Source organism: Nymphalis io, chromosome 15, assembly GCF_905147045.1.
Source record: "Nymphalis io chromosome 15, ilAglIoxx1.1, whole genome shotgun sequence".
Lineage (NCBI taxonomy): Eukaryota > Metazoa > Arthropoda > Insecta > Lepidoptera > Nymphalidae > Nymphalis > Nymphalis io.
The window spans coordinates 6,349,222-6,365,677 of NC_065902.1; the positions used below are offsets into that span (position 1 = coordinate 6,349,222).

Sequence of the window (16,456 nt, forward strand, 5' to 3'; positions counted from 1 at the left end):
TACGAGATGTTGAGCCAAGCCTTTATTTGTCCCAAAACTAACTTAGCTAGCCTTATCCATTCCATACCTATAGTAAGCTACTCTCTCATAAATAATTACACGTACGTAGACGTAACAACCTGTGAATGTCCCACTGCTGGTCTGCAAGGTTTGCAGCTTATTCCACCACGCTGCCCCAGTGCGGGTTGGTTCCGTATTGTACAACAAATTATTTTCATCGACTATAGATGACTTCGATATGTATATTATTTAAAATGAATAAAACAATCGACAATTTAAATTAACTTTAATATAAGTTGTACAACCAATTACTCAAACATTGTCTGATCATATTAATTGACGAATGCAAGCAAACACTGCAAACATGATACAATCGTTTTATTGCTGGACAGTTGGATTTCCCTGTTGGCCCATTGTTACCAACATTATTTAACTTTATTGCAGCTAATGTTAGTCCATTTAATGTATCGAGAATTCCAGCTTTAGTGAATAATATATCTATGTTCTTATCCAGGCTATCTCAATACCAAATAAATTAGTGGGTTACTCGGGATGACGCTACTTTCGCATTTATAAAACTAATGTAGATATATTTTCTTACAAATTAATTATACATTGATATCTATTAAACAACTGACAATAACTCTAAGCGAGCGTTCACACCTAACAAAGTCAGCCGTTAACTGTTAGCTAGCATTATGCAGCTTTTTCATTCATATTCAAATTTTCGTTCACACTAAACCGAAAATACGGTATAACGCTACAGCGTTAAGTACAGCGTGAAGTCTGCTTATACACCGACTCTAGTCTGCTTATACAATTGCAACAATACTGGTAATAATGCAATGCTTTACTGGTGGTAGGGCTTTGTGCAAGCTCGTCTGGGTAGGTACCACCCACTCATCAGATATTCTACCGCAAAACAGCAGTACTTGGTATTGTTGTGTTCCGGTTTGAAGGGTGAGTGAGCCAGTGTAATTACAGCCACAAGGGACATAACATCTTAGTTCCCAAGGTTGGTGGCGCATTGGTGATGTAAGCGATGGTTAAAATTTCTTACAACGTCAATGTCTATGGGCGTTGGTGACCACTTACCATCAGGTGGCCCATATGCTCGTCCGCCTTGCTGTTCAATAAAAAAAAATCTACCTTTCACTTAAGACTTAAAAGTAACCTTGTAAAGTGACCTTGCTGACAGCTGACTACTCTAAATGTGTACACTCGCTTATAGTTGTTACATCACAAACTCGTTCCATTTAAATATACAATTTATAACAAATATAAAAATGAACTAAGTTTTACTTAAAAATTATACAATTTCATTTTGGACCAACATTTATTCCGAGACAATGTGCGTAAAGATTGTAAATATAACCAATACAACATTACATTATGCGTTACCAGTAGCGTGTTTCGCCTTAAATATTCTTAGAGTATTGTCACAAGAACCAGTCACGAGGAAAGTAGGATTTGACCAATCACAGCACAGGACTTTATCTTCGTGTCCGCTTAGGTCATAAAGTGGAGTTTTCGGACTGAAAAACATTTAAGAAATATTAGAAATTGCCTATTATTTACTTAAGGTATCCTTATATTTTATGTATTATTGAAACAATGATAAGTTCTTTATTAATGTATTGTGAAGAGTAATTATTATTATGGCAAGCACCACTGTCGTGTTTGACGGTGAAGGAAAACATCGTGAGGAAACCTGCATGTGTCTAATTTCATTGAAATTCTGCCATATATGTATTCTACCAACCAGCATTGGAGCAGCTTGGTGGAATAAGCTCCAAACCTTCTCCTCAAAAGGGCGAGGAGGCCTTAGCCCAGTAGTGGGACATTAACAGGCTGTTACTGTATTGTAAAATCTGCCACTTTCTGCAGACTCTTATGCGTAATAACAACACCAGCAAGAGATGATCTTCACATATATTTTAACTGTCTCTAAGGTCTAGCAAATTAACTTATAAAGCTCCAGATCCCTTAGTATTGAGAGTTCTACACTGGGTTGGAACAGTAAATTTGTTGACAGTTTACCACTCGGAAAGCACAAAAGACCATTAGGTCTGTGCCTCAACACTCTTTGGTCATGTCCTGTTACTGTCTTCTCAGGTTATCTGATTAAGAGTGTAGAGTTATGTGTATTATAATACCAGCCTGTGCAGTTGGCTAGTCTCAGTCGAGAATGCCCATGGGCAAAATCGGTCAGCAAGAAATCATAAATCACATCATCGATGTATTTTTTAAATCAACAACCTTTAATACATACCTTCTTGTCTCCCATAATTTGACAAATCCATCATAACCTGCAGAGAGGAACAGTGTGTCTCTTGTTTTTGACCACCTCACTGACTGCACCCATCCAGTGTGAGATGTAAATGTCGTCTTTACAATACTGTCTGAAAAAAAAACCTTGTTATATTTATTCCTGTTTTCACTTTTATCTATTTCTAGATATTCTAATTTATAAAGTATATTTATTTAGTTTATATTTCGAAATAAGCATTATTCCCTCATAGTTAGGCACAAAAAAACTTAATTTGAGAATAATTTGTGGTACCTGTTGATCTGGGATCGTACAGACGTATGTGCCTGTCAGATGATGCGGTTATAAGGCTGTTAGATAGTGGAGACCAGTCTACATCAAAGAATGCCTTGTTAGCTAAAATGGGTAAAAAATAAAAACAATATTATGGAATCTTTTCCTATAAATGTTGTTTAGGAGGTGATTGAATGAAACAATGCTTTGACTTCCCTTTTCAAGTGTCAAATCAATATTGACAGAAAGCTAAGGAACACAAACGGACTTACTTATAATGTATAGTTAAACATTGATTTTGCTCTTTCTGTCATTCAAAAGAAGAAGACACATGCATTTTTAACTAATCACACACTATGATATAAATATCTTGATTATAAATAACGAGACATGAATGAATGTTTCTACATAGGAGTAACTATAGACTTTTAGAAGTAATTACTAAAGATAAAATATAACATACCAGCAATATCCTGTTTAATCCCACCAAGTTCACAATCCCATATTTTAAGCAAGTGATCCCAACCACTCGATACAACAGTGTTGAAATCCATCCACTGCACTCCTGATACTGCCTCTCTATGGCCCTTCAACACAGTTAATGGTTCCTAAAAATAATAGAATTATAAATTTTTTTTCACAAACTAAACAATAAAATATATCTAGAATATATGAGAGCAACTTACTCTCACATTTCCCTGTTCTGGTTTTTGTTTCTTTTTTGCTGGTACATTATCCTCATCGGAAAGACCTAGAAAATAAATCAAACAGACCACATATCATTTTTAAAAATTTATAAATACGGTTTATGTTGTCATAAATTAGCCTAGATTCTTTGAGCATTTTCACACTACTACTAGTACTAAATTTGGATTAAAGTCTGGAAGACTAGTTAGTTTCTATAAATTTCAATTGCTTCATATTAATACAAAAGCATAACTTTGTAATTTCTGACTTACTTGTACTCCAAAGGCAAATATTTGTGTCCCAGCTGCCAGTGGCAATACTTTTAGCATCCGCCGAGACAGCCAGACATTCTACACCTTTGTCATGACCTCGACATGTCACAACACAATCCACAGAATTTCCAGAAACATTCCATACCCATAACATAGCTGATTGATCATGGGAACCACTATAAAATGAATTACAAATATATATTTAATCAAAATTAAAACAATACATAATATAACACAATTATAATTATAATAAATGTTATACTCATATTAATAATCTTTAACCTAAATTTATTTAAATTCTTAGAAGCCTTAAAAAACTATATTTGTCATTAATATTCTTATCATATTTTTTTTTGTTCTGCTTTTTAAATTACTTGTTAATACTTTATTTTATATACTTTAATACTTGCTAAATAACTTGTTCTGGTTAGGTTCACTCCATGTTTCAATGTTAAAGTGGAAACTTTGTTGGCTTATGTGAGACTGTGAGTTGAGATAGCCTAGTGGTTAAAACAACTAAATTTTAACCAAAAAATGAGGGTTCAAACTAAGCAAACAGCACTAAATTTGCATTTATAATTCATCTCCAGTTCATCAGTGAAGGAAAACGCATTGAGAAAATCTGCATGTCTTGGCTGAAAATGTGTGTATCCACCAATCACAATCACCAATCCTTATTGCTTATGTGGTTATAGTGTAGTGGAATAAGCTCCTGCCCTTCTCCTCGCATGGAGAAGAGGCACTAGCCCAACAGTAGGAAATTTACATGCTGTTACTTTCCTTTCACTTTTAAGTAACACATCTCTTATAAAATTAAAATATATGAAAGCACATTAATAAGGTTACCTTGCAAAGATTGCTTGATCTCCATTAAAAGATACCCATGAAACTGCTTTTACAGGTGATGTGTGACCAGGTATGGCAAGTTTGTGTTGCCCTTTGGTATTCCAAATGTGAATACTATTATCGTAGCTCCCAGATAAGATCCTAAAAAGATTAAAGATTTTTTAACAACTTACAAAATCAATAGAAGTTTACTAACTTCTTAAGAATATTGTCCTGTATAAATCAACTTACCAAGTGCCATGTGTATGAACAGCTGACACCCAATCATCGTGCATTAAACAATCCTGTGGGCTGGGAGCTGGAAATCTTTCCAGGTACTCTATTTCTAAGGTGTCTTCTGTTGACAGACCCTTGTCTTGCAGTTGCTCTGCGATTGATGTACACAACAATTCCCCACATATTAAGAAATCGAATTCTACACTCTTTTCTATAGATGGTTTGTTTTCTTTTAATAACGCATTGAGAAGCGTATTCAGTTCTATAGATTGTACATTACTATGTATAGCGTATGGACTATCAGGAACAGCATATCTGTAACGAATATAATATTTTAGATAAAATGAAACCAACACATCGGCAATATTTTGGTTGATAAATAATTTTTATACATACTGCTCTTGTTTAGTTATAAATCGTACTTGTAGCTGTGCTTCACCCGTTTCACCTGCCATGTTATTAATGTTTACACGAATCCTAAGCTAATTCTAAAAGCAATTATTAAAAATTCAAATTTAATTCAAAACTTGGTTCAAACAACATGTGTTCACCAGTATCGCACCACAATATAAACGAAATTGACATTTAGATTTAGTTGACTTTTGACATTTATAATTTTAGGTTATTAAATAATTAGGGTGTGTACTGTATTATCATTACCTTATATTATAATATGGAAATATTATGATGAAAATGCGCGAATTTTATGAGTTTATGTATACGCGGAAAATAAATCTAGATGGATTTAGAACAATGTACCTTTTGAAATAGCAAAAGATTTTTTTAAACAGGTGCTGTGGTTCTGGTTTTTATTTTCCGCTATATATTATGTAACATAGGTAATGTATTATGTATTTAATCATATATAAATTAGCTAAAGTCGTGATGATATTAATTAAATAACACGAAAAAATTCGTGCATTTTGAAGGCTGCACTGCTAGTTAAAATTGCACGAAAATAAATGAATTGAATAATTGAATAGTGCAAATTGAAAGCTTAGCCAAACAAATAGAATGTAACTACAGGCTATTTTATAGATAAATCACTGCTAATTGCATTCTTTCGTATTTATTAAAAAAGGAATTAAAATGAAATCTATTGTTTTGTTCAATTGTCATAAGGTTAAACTCTTGTAAGAATAAATAACATATAAATCCCATCCCTAAATCCGTCAACAGTGACAGCTGAATTGTCAAATCTAATTTGTTTTTTGTTGAGGTTATGTCATGTGTTTAAACTTTAATATTTACGATTACAAAACACGAAATAGTCGTTTGTATATGTATATAAAAGAATAACCTACAACTATAAATAAAAATGGTTGTCAAAACTAATAGTGCTGAAGTATCCAACACATACGTATTCAATAGGAAGGCAGGACGTAGTATAATTGAACGTAGACCAGTTTTTTCACCGGATGGAGAGTATGTACTTCGTATGCCAGCACATTTTTTTTTTTAAATAATGAATATTTTATTTTTTTAATAATGTTTAACTTATCAGATCCGTTGCCATCATAGTAGAAAACTTAGTTCGCGTGTACAGCATTCAAACAGGAGATTGTGTACGCACACTTGAAACCGAAGTATCTATTAATGAATTAGTATCTGTGCAATTCCCAGAAGATGAAGACTACAATTTGTATGGATGCTCTGATGACGGATATGTCACAACATGGAGTTGGGAACAAGGTGCAGTTCTTAGAAAAACAGTGAGTTTATTTTATCATAAACTGTGCAATTAGTATATATATATTTGTTTTAATGTATTATTACAATAGTAAAAAAAAAGAAAAGTAAAAGCCTGTGAATGTCCCACTGCTGGGCTAAGGCCTCCTCTCCTCCTCCTCCTTTTTGAGGAGAAGGTATGGAGCTAATTCCACCACACTGCTCCAATGTGGGTTGAATTTCAGTGAAATTACATGCAGGTTTCCTAACGATGTTTTCATTCACCATATAGCATGAGATGAATTATAATCACAAATTAAGCACATGAAAATTCAGTGGTGCTTGCCTGGGTTTAAACCCACGTTCATCGGTTAACATTGACGCGTTCTTACCACTGGGCCATCTCAGCTTTTCATCTCAGCATTATTACAATACTATTATCAAAATATGAACTTATCCTGCAAATTTTAACATAAATTTTACTCTGTAATTAATTGTTTATGCTTATTATTATTATTATATTTATGGTGGGTGAAAATCATTAAAAACTTTAAAGTAGGTTTAATAAAAGTCTCACATCAGAGACAAAGATCAAAGTGTAAACTAAGGATCTTTGGAGCTAATTTCAAGTGACAAGCATTCTATCGTCAAATCATGTTCTAAACAGTATAGAAAAACATACTTTAAGTATGTTAGTAATTAGCTTAATAATATACTTTGCTTATGTAATTAATAACAAACTGTTTTATTTTAGAAACTTCAAATACCAGAAAATACAAAAATAATAACATTCAATTTAGCTGATAGTAATGAATGTTTTATTATTGCCATTGACGAAAAACGTAAATTACACCTTGGAACATACTCGGTTAAAGATGGAGGTTTACTACATGAATACAAAGATCTAAAGATCAAATATCATGACATTATATGTGTTTCTCTTGGCTGGTGTTATAATGACAGATTTGCAGCTATTGCTAATGGAACCATGATGCTTTTTATTCAGAATTTGAACCAGCCTCATTTAAAATTAGAGTGAGTTAACTTTTACGTATTCAATCCTTAAAGAAGTGTGTGCAGTATTTTAGCCATATGATCTTACTACTCAGCTCTTTGCAGCACTGCAAAGATATTGATTATCATATTAAAACACAATTTCACTATTAATTAAATTGCCATAATTTAGCATATATAGCCATATGGCTAAAGTAAGATTTGTATATACTTCGTCTCATTTTGTGTATTGTGCAAACACTTGTTTAAGTGGTAGGATAAAAGTAGTGATTATGTAGTATAGTATTAATTTTTTTTATCTAACCACATGACTAAATTTTAAATGCAAACTTATGTAAGTGTCTTTGTCTATAGGCTGGTGAACTATAATAAGTTCAGAATATTGTCTGTGGCAGCTCACCATAAAGAAAGTACAGTTGCTATAACAGATACTATTGGCAGAGTAACCATTATCAGAGGCAATTTGTATAGCTATAAATCCATAGCTAGGGAAGTATTACATTGGCATTTTTTACCACCACTAGCCGTCTGCTTCTCTGTTCAAGGTAGATATTAATGTATATTTTAATAAAATATAGTATTTTAGTTGCACTTTTGAATTACATTTTAAACAATTATACTTTAACATATTTCTTATTTATGGAACTTAATTGACATTATACATTCGTGTTCTTGTTATAATGACTATTACTTGCAGGAAATTATCTTATCTCTGGGGGCATGGAAAATGTTTTAGTAAAATGGACTTTAGGCAACTTACAAAACAAAACTAATGAAAAGGCATTCATTCCCCGATTGCCTGGCATGATAAGATATGTTACTACAAACAATACTCACATTGCCATTACACTATCTAATAATTGTAAGTATATTTTTTTTTATAATTTGTAATAGGTTGGCAGACTGCTTACTACAATAAGTAATCACAACTGCCCATAAACAAATTATATATAATATAATATCCGTAGTTATGTCTGTAGTTACACTAGCTCACTCATCCTTTAAATTGGAACAAAACAATGCATATAATAAGTATTGGTGTTTACCGGTATAATGTATGATAAGTGTGTAGTACCTACTTAAAAAAGTCCATTTGGACTTTTTTAATGTTTAAAAAATTTTAATTTTTAAAGTACTGATTTGAGGCTTTTATGTAATACTTGTACAATACAATTGGTAATACTTGTATGTTGGTAATAAGTACAGTGTTGTACTGTTTCTTCCAGATAAGTTTATTGTAAGTGTTTAGTGTACTTTGTGGTTATAGCAAAACTGCGGTATTTATCCCTACCTATATGAGTAGGCTCTTAAAAGCATTTTGAAATAATTTATACCCTATACCAATGTATTGATTTTATGAAAGATCCATCTAATTCCTTTGTATATATCATTGTATATGGGTAAGTTTTTCTTACAAGACAAGACTATTAAAACATGAATCAATAATTTTTTTTTTTTGTCTTCTTTAAAGCATGTCTTAATATAAATGAAACATTTTAGCCGTCGTCATAGCGAATGCTCAAATGCGTGTTGTGTCGACGATATTAGAGTGCGGTGGTTTGTCGCCTGTTTGCAAAGCGCTCGGAGCCGCCTTCGTTTACCATAGACCACTGTCTGCACTACTTATGCCGGGTAGAACTGGACATTTACAACTATATTCCACAACTACTGATAAAGTGCTTTATAATGTAAGTGCAGAGATATTAAATCATTTAATTTTAATTCACAATACAGTGAGACATCTAAATAAAAGGTTTGGTATTCATTTTATGCGAATAATTTTTATTAATTGTAACTGGAAATAATTTATTTAATAATGTATAAATACAATGCTATATACTGTAAAAAACTAGATCTCAACACGGAATCCGCAATGCTCGTAAAAAGAATTCAAAGTCTATCTGTTTCCCGCCATAAAGAGTATCTGTCAATGTTCTTGCTGCCAGATTAAAAATATAGATTATTATTGATTAATATAAAAAATGACAGATACTCTTCAGCGATATTTAATAATAATTTGTATCACATTAATATTATATATTACAATCTGAGTTAGTCTTACAATACATATAGCAAATTTAGTATTTTAGTCCCCTAAATTCCTTATCCTGATCTCATTATAATAACTGGATTTTGATAAATAATACATGAGATGTCACATTTCCATATTCATATATCATATTCCACATTCCATATTATGATAATCTGTATGTATAATTGGTTTATAAGTGACTAAGTTCTATAATTTAAATTTAAGTTTACTGGTGGTAGAGCTTTGTGCAAGCTCGTCTGGGTAGGTACCACCCACTCATCAGATTTTCTACCGCAAAACAGCAGTATTTGGTATTGTTGTGTTCCGGTTTGAAGGGTGAGTGAGCCAGTGTAATTACAGGCACAAGGGACATAATATCTTAGTTCCCAAGGTTGGTGGCGCATTGGTGATGTGAGCGATGGTTAACATTTCTTACAATGCCAATGTAATGCCTATGGGCGATGGTGACCACTTACCATCAGGTGGCCCATATGGTCGTCCGCCTTCCTATTCTATAAAAATAATAATAATAATAACTAACGTGAAAAAATAAATTGAGAACTTTTTTCTATATTTTAAAATCGGTTAAAAATGATACTTCACTCAAAAATTAAGACTTGGAATTATTAATACATACGTTTTTAGAAGTAGAGATTTTTATCATTGATTTTTTTTAACTTTGCTTTATAGATTGACATAACAGCAATGAATAATATACCACCAGAGAGACAAAACCTACTGCCCTTAGAAACAGAAGTAACATGTGCTGCCATTAGTGCAGATGGGTCGTGGTTAGTGACGTCAGAGTACAGAAACGATGGTATAAATTACCCAGAAGAGAAATTAAAATTTTGGGCCGCACAAGCAAATAACACCTCGCCGTTCAAACTTAACACTTGTGTCAGTCTTTCACACGGTGGATGCAATGTTGTATCCTTAGCCCTTAATAATAAAGGCGAATTTTGCGTATCTTCAGGAACTGATCAAAAATTCAGAATATGGAAACGTGATAGTACGTCACAACAACATCGAAAAAAAGTAATTTGGGGCTGTCTCACCGCCTGCTACTACTCATCGGGCATAACTCACTTCCTCTCCAATCCTGTTCTGAATAATTTTAAAAGTGGAGAAATACTAACGCCCGGGAAAGTTGAAATCTTACCATATATGAAAGAAATTAATCGTAAAACTGACGTTTTAAGGAGAATCATCAATATTCACAAGGAACACAATTTTGTCGATGCAAGTGTGGTCGATAGGTATGTCGTGAAGGACGACGAGTTCGCTATGGGCGGTGTTGCCATATCGCAAGACGGTTCCCTGATTGCCGCTTGGTTTGGTTGCAAATTGACATTGTGGGATTCTCATCTGTGTAATTTAAGAACAACGCTTTCTCATCCTGCTCTCCGTCCAAAAGGGATTCATGTTCAGTTTGGAAATAATGATGCTGCGCATTATGTAAGTTGGGATAATTTAATTATTATATTAGTAACTTATATCAACAAAAAGTTAGTACTAAACTATACTATTATAGTATTTTAAATATTATACTAAATGTGTTTTACTTAGCAACAATTTTCAAATCTTGTTTCACATGAATGCAATGTAAATAATAATATCCTCCAGACCGATTTCGACCACGGCGGCCAATCTCAAGAGAGATTAGCTAACTGCTTAGGAGATATTACAGTGCACAAGTGTGTGCGCAAACACAAGTGCACTCTCTATTCCCTAACTCTCATAATCCGGTGGGACGGCAATCCGAAACGACCGGAAAGAGTTCAGGCGCAGGACCAACAGCTTTACGTTACACTTCCAACTTCCAGACTCCGGGTTGCTACTGAGAATTTTCTGACAGAACAGAACAAAACCCAATAACTTTTTATTGGCCCGCCCTGGGAATTGAAACTAGGATCTCCGGATCTGCGGCCTTTCATCAAGACCAACGAGGCAGTCAATGTAAATAAATGCCTCTAAAAAGTTTTTTTTATTTATCAGGCCAAATAATAATATCCGCGATACGATTTTACGAGTTAAAAGTTTTATTTTTGCTTATAAACGACTAATTTTTGCGATCACATTATTTACATTGCGTTTTTGTTTAAATTCCATTAATTTATTCAAATGCTCAAAGCAAATAAACTAATGAGAAAAAATCTCATATTTTATTCACAACCGTCATCCTGACTAGATTTAATCTGTATAAAGTCTTGCAAGTATCAAATTCCAATGAATATTTATTTAAACATTAATTATAAATTTATTTTCAAATGAACCAAAACCTAATTTCCTAATTTACTAATGTTGGAAACAATAATTTTAGTTAGTGTGCACCACCGAGAACTGCGTAGCCGTATGGAGTCTTCTATCCTTAACTATCAAATGGATGGTTCAGATCAAAAGCACTTGCTTAGTATCAGATCCCTTTTCTAATAAGATGGCCATGGTCACCACCAACAATGATGGTAAGTAAATTTGTTTTAAACACCATGTATACGATATGTACATAAGAAAACAATAGACAAGAAAACAAGAGAACAACTTACATTTTACTCAATATGTATAAATTGGCTATGGCTATCTTTGGACAAAATCACGTCGATCAGCCGGGGAAGGAAGGGAAAAACCGGACAACCAGACTTCCGCATTTATATTATTAGTAGAGATTAATGTGAAATTCTAAGTAAGCGATTTATTGGGTGCAAAATTTAAGTTCGGAAATTTATTTGAAAAACTATTATTATAATAATAATGATTATAATTTTGTTAAATAATTGAAAACAATATTTTGAGTATTAATATAATCCATTGGCTATTTATTATTTACAGTGTATGTGTTTAGCCCTCATTCTTCGACTCCGTTTTTAATTCAGAAGCGTTTGTTGAATCCGGAGACCGGTGTATTCAAGCAGTGTGTATTTGGGACGTCTGTCGGGGAAGATATCAGACTTTATGTAATGAGAAATGATTCGGTAAGTGTTTTTGACTATGGATTATTTAAGAGCAGTACATAAGATTAGTGTTTATAATTCATCTCGTGCTTGACGGTGAAGGAAAACATCGTCAGGAAACTTGCATGTGTCTAATTTCATTGAAATTATGCCACATGTGTATTCTACCAACCCGCATTGGAGCAGCGTAGTGGAATAAGCTCCGAACCTTATCCTCAAAAGGGAGAGGAGGACTTAACCCAGCAGTAGGACATTAACAGGCCTTTATATAAGACTGCCGACTGCCAAATAATAAGGATATTTATTAAATCGAACAGGAAATCTACTGCCTTGAACCAGAGAAGTCTGAGGAGGGTCAACTTGAGGCGATATCGCAGCGCAGACTCCCCCCCTCCGCCTTCCACGCGCTGCTCGCGCACAGAAACGAAGACGTGGCACAGAACACACACACGCACCTCGCACACACACAACATGATGCGCTCGGGAACAACGCTATATCACAGGTACGTACATTTATATTATTAAGGACTACTTCCTGTATCCGCTTCTGATAAGAAGTGGTTGGAACTTAATCCGCCATAATGTTCACTTGATAAGTATAGGGACATATATATGTGAAAATTATTTATTGTAAGCGAGCCAGTGTTACTGCAGGCAAAAATTTACACCTTAGTTCTAAAGGTGGTTCGCATTGGCGATGTATAGGATTGTTAATATTTCGTATGGTGGCAATTTCTATGGGCGGTTGTGACCATTTAATATCAGGTCGAACATTTTCTAGTCTGCCTTTTTTTTAAAATATATGTATATAAAAAACCAACATGAGTTGCAACACACGATAACGCCTCGTAACAAGATAGAAGTCTGAATAACTGGAAATGAAGCATTGTTAATTATACAGCACAAATATTTTCCACAAGATTTGGACACAAACACACAAACACAATATATATACAATGTTTATACTCTTATCTACTTTTATATTTTAACACTTTAAGTCAGGGCGAGCAGCCCACAACGGCCGTCAGAACGTCACGGTAGCATGCGAAAGCGATCCCGTGGCGCTCCTCGTTAAGACGGAAAGGGTACCGCTGGTTTTGTAGTGGGTATTCCGATGTTCGGTGCGCACTCGGCGCCTTGGACACCGGCGAGCCCCACATACCTCCCTAATGTTCCCGTAGGGGAAACGCGTAACGCGTTTTTCCAGCGTTAAAAAAAGGGGCTGCTTTACAAACTTTTCACAAAATTTAAAAATAAAATTATACCTTTAACTATGTACTATATACTACTTTAAAAAAAATTATCAATCAATAAATATGTACTTTTATTCAAATAGGCTCTAATTTTGAAGTTCAAAAGCAATTTAGAATTGTGTTTTACATGATTATATTAAATTATTTGAAGCTACCGTTTCGGTATTTAAAATAGCCGGCAAAATACTTTCGGATTTATTAATGAACGTTTTTTAGCGGCGTTGTTAAACAATGCCGTGTCTTCTTTCGTATGTCAAATCAATAATGACAGAAAGAGCGAAAATAGTATTTATAGAAACAACCGCTAAGGAACGTATGGCCATTAGTTGTTACTCCATTTCCACCAATATTTAAACAGTTTAAAAAATAACATACATTCTGCGAATTAAATTAAAAACATATCGAAATAAATATTAAAAATAAAAATCGTTTAATCTGAGCCAGTTTAAATCAGAAAATTGAATAGATCATATGTCATTTAGTTGGTGAAATCAAGACTACAATCGTTTGTAAGCAATTGTAATCACGAGTTCCCGTTGTGACAACACTAGTATCTTGTATCAAAGTCAACACAGCCATGTTGCACGATGACTTCATAAATCTTGTATGAACGAGGATTACTCCGTATCAACCACGCAATATTTATTTTCCACAACAAGTCTTGTTGTTTATCGATAATTTGATTTTTTATGCAAAAAAAATATTTAAAAAAAACTTATATAATATATATGTTATGACTGCCTCCTTGGTCTCGTGGCTACGTGTAAGGCTGCAGAACCGGAGGTCCTAGGATTTGACCTAGGTCGGGCTATTAAAAAGTTATAAAACAAACGTTTGTTCCAAATTTCAGCTCTAGACCCAGTACGATTTAGACTGATACAAAATCTTCATATAATGTCTAAATAGCAATAAATAAGTTGTGCTTTTTCTTAATTGTTACAGTTCTTATCAGCAGCACCCCATATGATACCACCAGTGAGTCTCTTGTGCCCTCTATTCCTTCAACACATTTCTGGGTACAAAGAAGTCGAAGAAGGCGAGGAAGATGATACTAACATGGAAATCGACCCGCAGAGCAGCGACGAAGAAGATACCGAAGTGAAGTCGAGTCACACGCCAAAAGCTGTGCAACTGTGGGTACCTAATTATGAAGAAATTAAGGAAAAACGGTTGAAGAAAATACTTAAAGAACCTTTACTAGACTTACATTCAACATCTTCATTATTTGGTTTATGATTTTAAAAATAAAATATTTAAGTTTTCATCAAAGTTTTATTTAATATTTTAGCCCAGATACAAAACACTAATTGCTAAAAAAATCACAAACACGTTTTGCACAAATGCTTAAATTTCTACGTTCTCAATTTATATGCAAATAAAGTTATCGTTTACGTTTAATTAAAGAGAAATATTGGATATTTGCAATTTAGAATTCTATTTGCTCAGTAGTAAAGTCTAGAATGCTCAATACTCCTAGACATATTTGCACGTACAACTGACGCTTATATAAGTAATGTTAAACAAAACAATATTACAAGATTTATTCAATTCAGATACTAAATCATACTTGATGAAGCGAACTAGTTTGATTAAAAATGGATTTATTGAATATAAATGATATTACATCAATACTGAAACAATGTAGTTTATTGGAAGTCAATATTTTAAGTTGGAGTATTGAAGAATATTCCGATCAACTTGTCGGATATCTGGGAGAACATTTAAGTTTAACGGTTCGTATTGAGGACAAAGGTGATATAAGAGAGATGATTTTTTTTATCAAATGTATTCCGAGACACGACGAATGGATGGCAAATTATTTAAGAGAAACAAATTTTTTTAACAAGGAATATGTCATGTTAAGCAGTTTATTTCAAATGTTTCGTGATGATGGTAAGTACATATGTAAAAGTTGAGTAAAATTTATAATGAAAACCACCTGAATAATAACATAAATTAAGAAACATTTAAGTAAGTTCTACTTTTAGGACTAAAGAAATGGCGACCTAAACTATTACATATCAAAGAAGAACTTTTTGTATTCGAAGATGTAACACAAACTGGCTATACGATGCCGAACAATCTAAACACCTTAAATTATGAGGAATTAAAGGCAACGGTGACGGCTTTAGCGAAATTTCACGCTCAGTCGTATGTTTTTGAACAAAGAAAAAGTCAAGTATTAAAACGACCTTACAGAATCTGGGAAGATTATAGCGAGTATTTATGTGAACCAAGTAAAGGTCAATCTTGGCGTGATACAGGAATGCGAGCAGCTATAGATTTTCTGAAGGTTTTTTCAGAATATAAGTCTAAGCCAAATTTTACGGAACTAATCGAACAAATATTGCCCAAGCTTTTTAGCTCTGCTGAGGAACTTATGAAACCAAGTATGAAAATAAGGAACGTGGTCATTCATCGTGACTTATGGTCGAATAATATTTTTCTAAAAAAACTAGAGAATAGCAAGATGCACGCACTTTTAATTGATTTTCAAACCGTTCTGTATAGTCTTCCTATGCTCGATTTATCATCACTCATATATTTCAATACCACCAAGTTATTTAGAAATAATTACACTAAACGAATTATAGATCATTACTATCACGAACTTAATGAAGAATTAAAATCGGAAGATATAGATGTGCAGTCAATTGTGGATAATAAAAATAAAGTAGAATTATACGAAGAAAGTCTTGTATTTGGTATGACACAAGCAGCATTAATAGTTCCTATAATAGCTATGACAAATGAAAGAAGAAAACAATATTTCACGAACCCTGAGTCTTGTTATAAGATAAACTGTATAAGTCGTAGTCAAGAATTTATAGAACTGGCTAAAGAAAATATGAAATACCAAAGGAGAGTAATCGAACTATTAGATGAAATAGTAGAAAGATTTGTGTATCCATCTACAACAGCAAATGTTTTTAAATAGAATTGTAGGAATTTACATAATTTATCTTATCATCTAT

The 16,456-nt window shown here is 33.3% G+C and overlaps 2 protein-coding genes across 2 annotated transcripts; one reads left to right on the forward strand and one right to left on the reverse strand.

Annotated features, from left to right (window-relative positions):
* Window positions 1-269: 269 nt before the first annotated feature.
* On the reverse strand, window positions 270-5,341 carry LOC126774009 (ribosome biogenesis protein WDR12 homolog). Its single transcript, XM_050495300.1, has 10 exons — window positions 5,323-5,341; window positions 4,960-5,051; window positions 4,579-4,878; window positions 4,348-4,488; window positions 3,502-3,677; window positions 3,229-3,293; window positions 3,006-3,150; window positions 2,564-2,665; window positions 2,273-2,402; window positions 270-1,535 (listed from the first exon to the last, which is right to left on the reverse strand). Exons 2-10 carry the CDS (start codon window positions 5,016-5,018, stop codon window positions 1,391-1,393), a joined length of 1,263 nt encoding a protein of 420 aa, XP_050351257.1. The 5' UTR covers window positions 5,019-5,051; window positions 5,323-5,341; the 3' UTR covers window positions 270-1,390.
* A 414-nt stretch (window positions 5,342-5,755) lies between these two features.
* Window positions 5,756-16,435, forward strand: LOC126774031 (WD repeat-containing protein 75-like). Its single transcript, XM_050495330.1, has 13 exons — window positions 5,756-5,988; window positions 6,068-6,275; window positions 6,986-7,266; window positions 7,600-7,790; window positions 7,943-8,107; window positions 8,746-8,933; window positions 9,968-10,735; window positions 11,601-11,742; window positions 12,107-12,249; window positions 12,546-12,731; window positions 14,424-14,709; window positions 15,138-15,374; window positions 15,470-16,435. Exons 1-13 carry the CDS (start codon window positions 5,882-5,884, stop codon window positions 16,417-16,419), a joined length of 3,852 nt encoding a protein of 1,283 aa, XP_050351287.1. The 5' UTR covers window positions 5,756-5,881; the 3' UTR covers window positions 16,420-16,435.
* The last annotated feature ends 21 nt before the right edge of the window (window positions 16,436-16,456 follow it).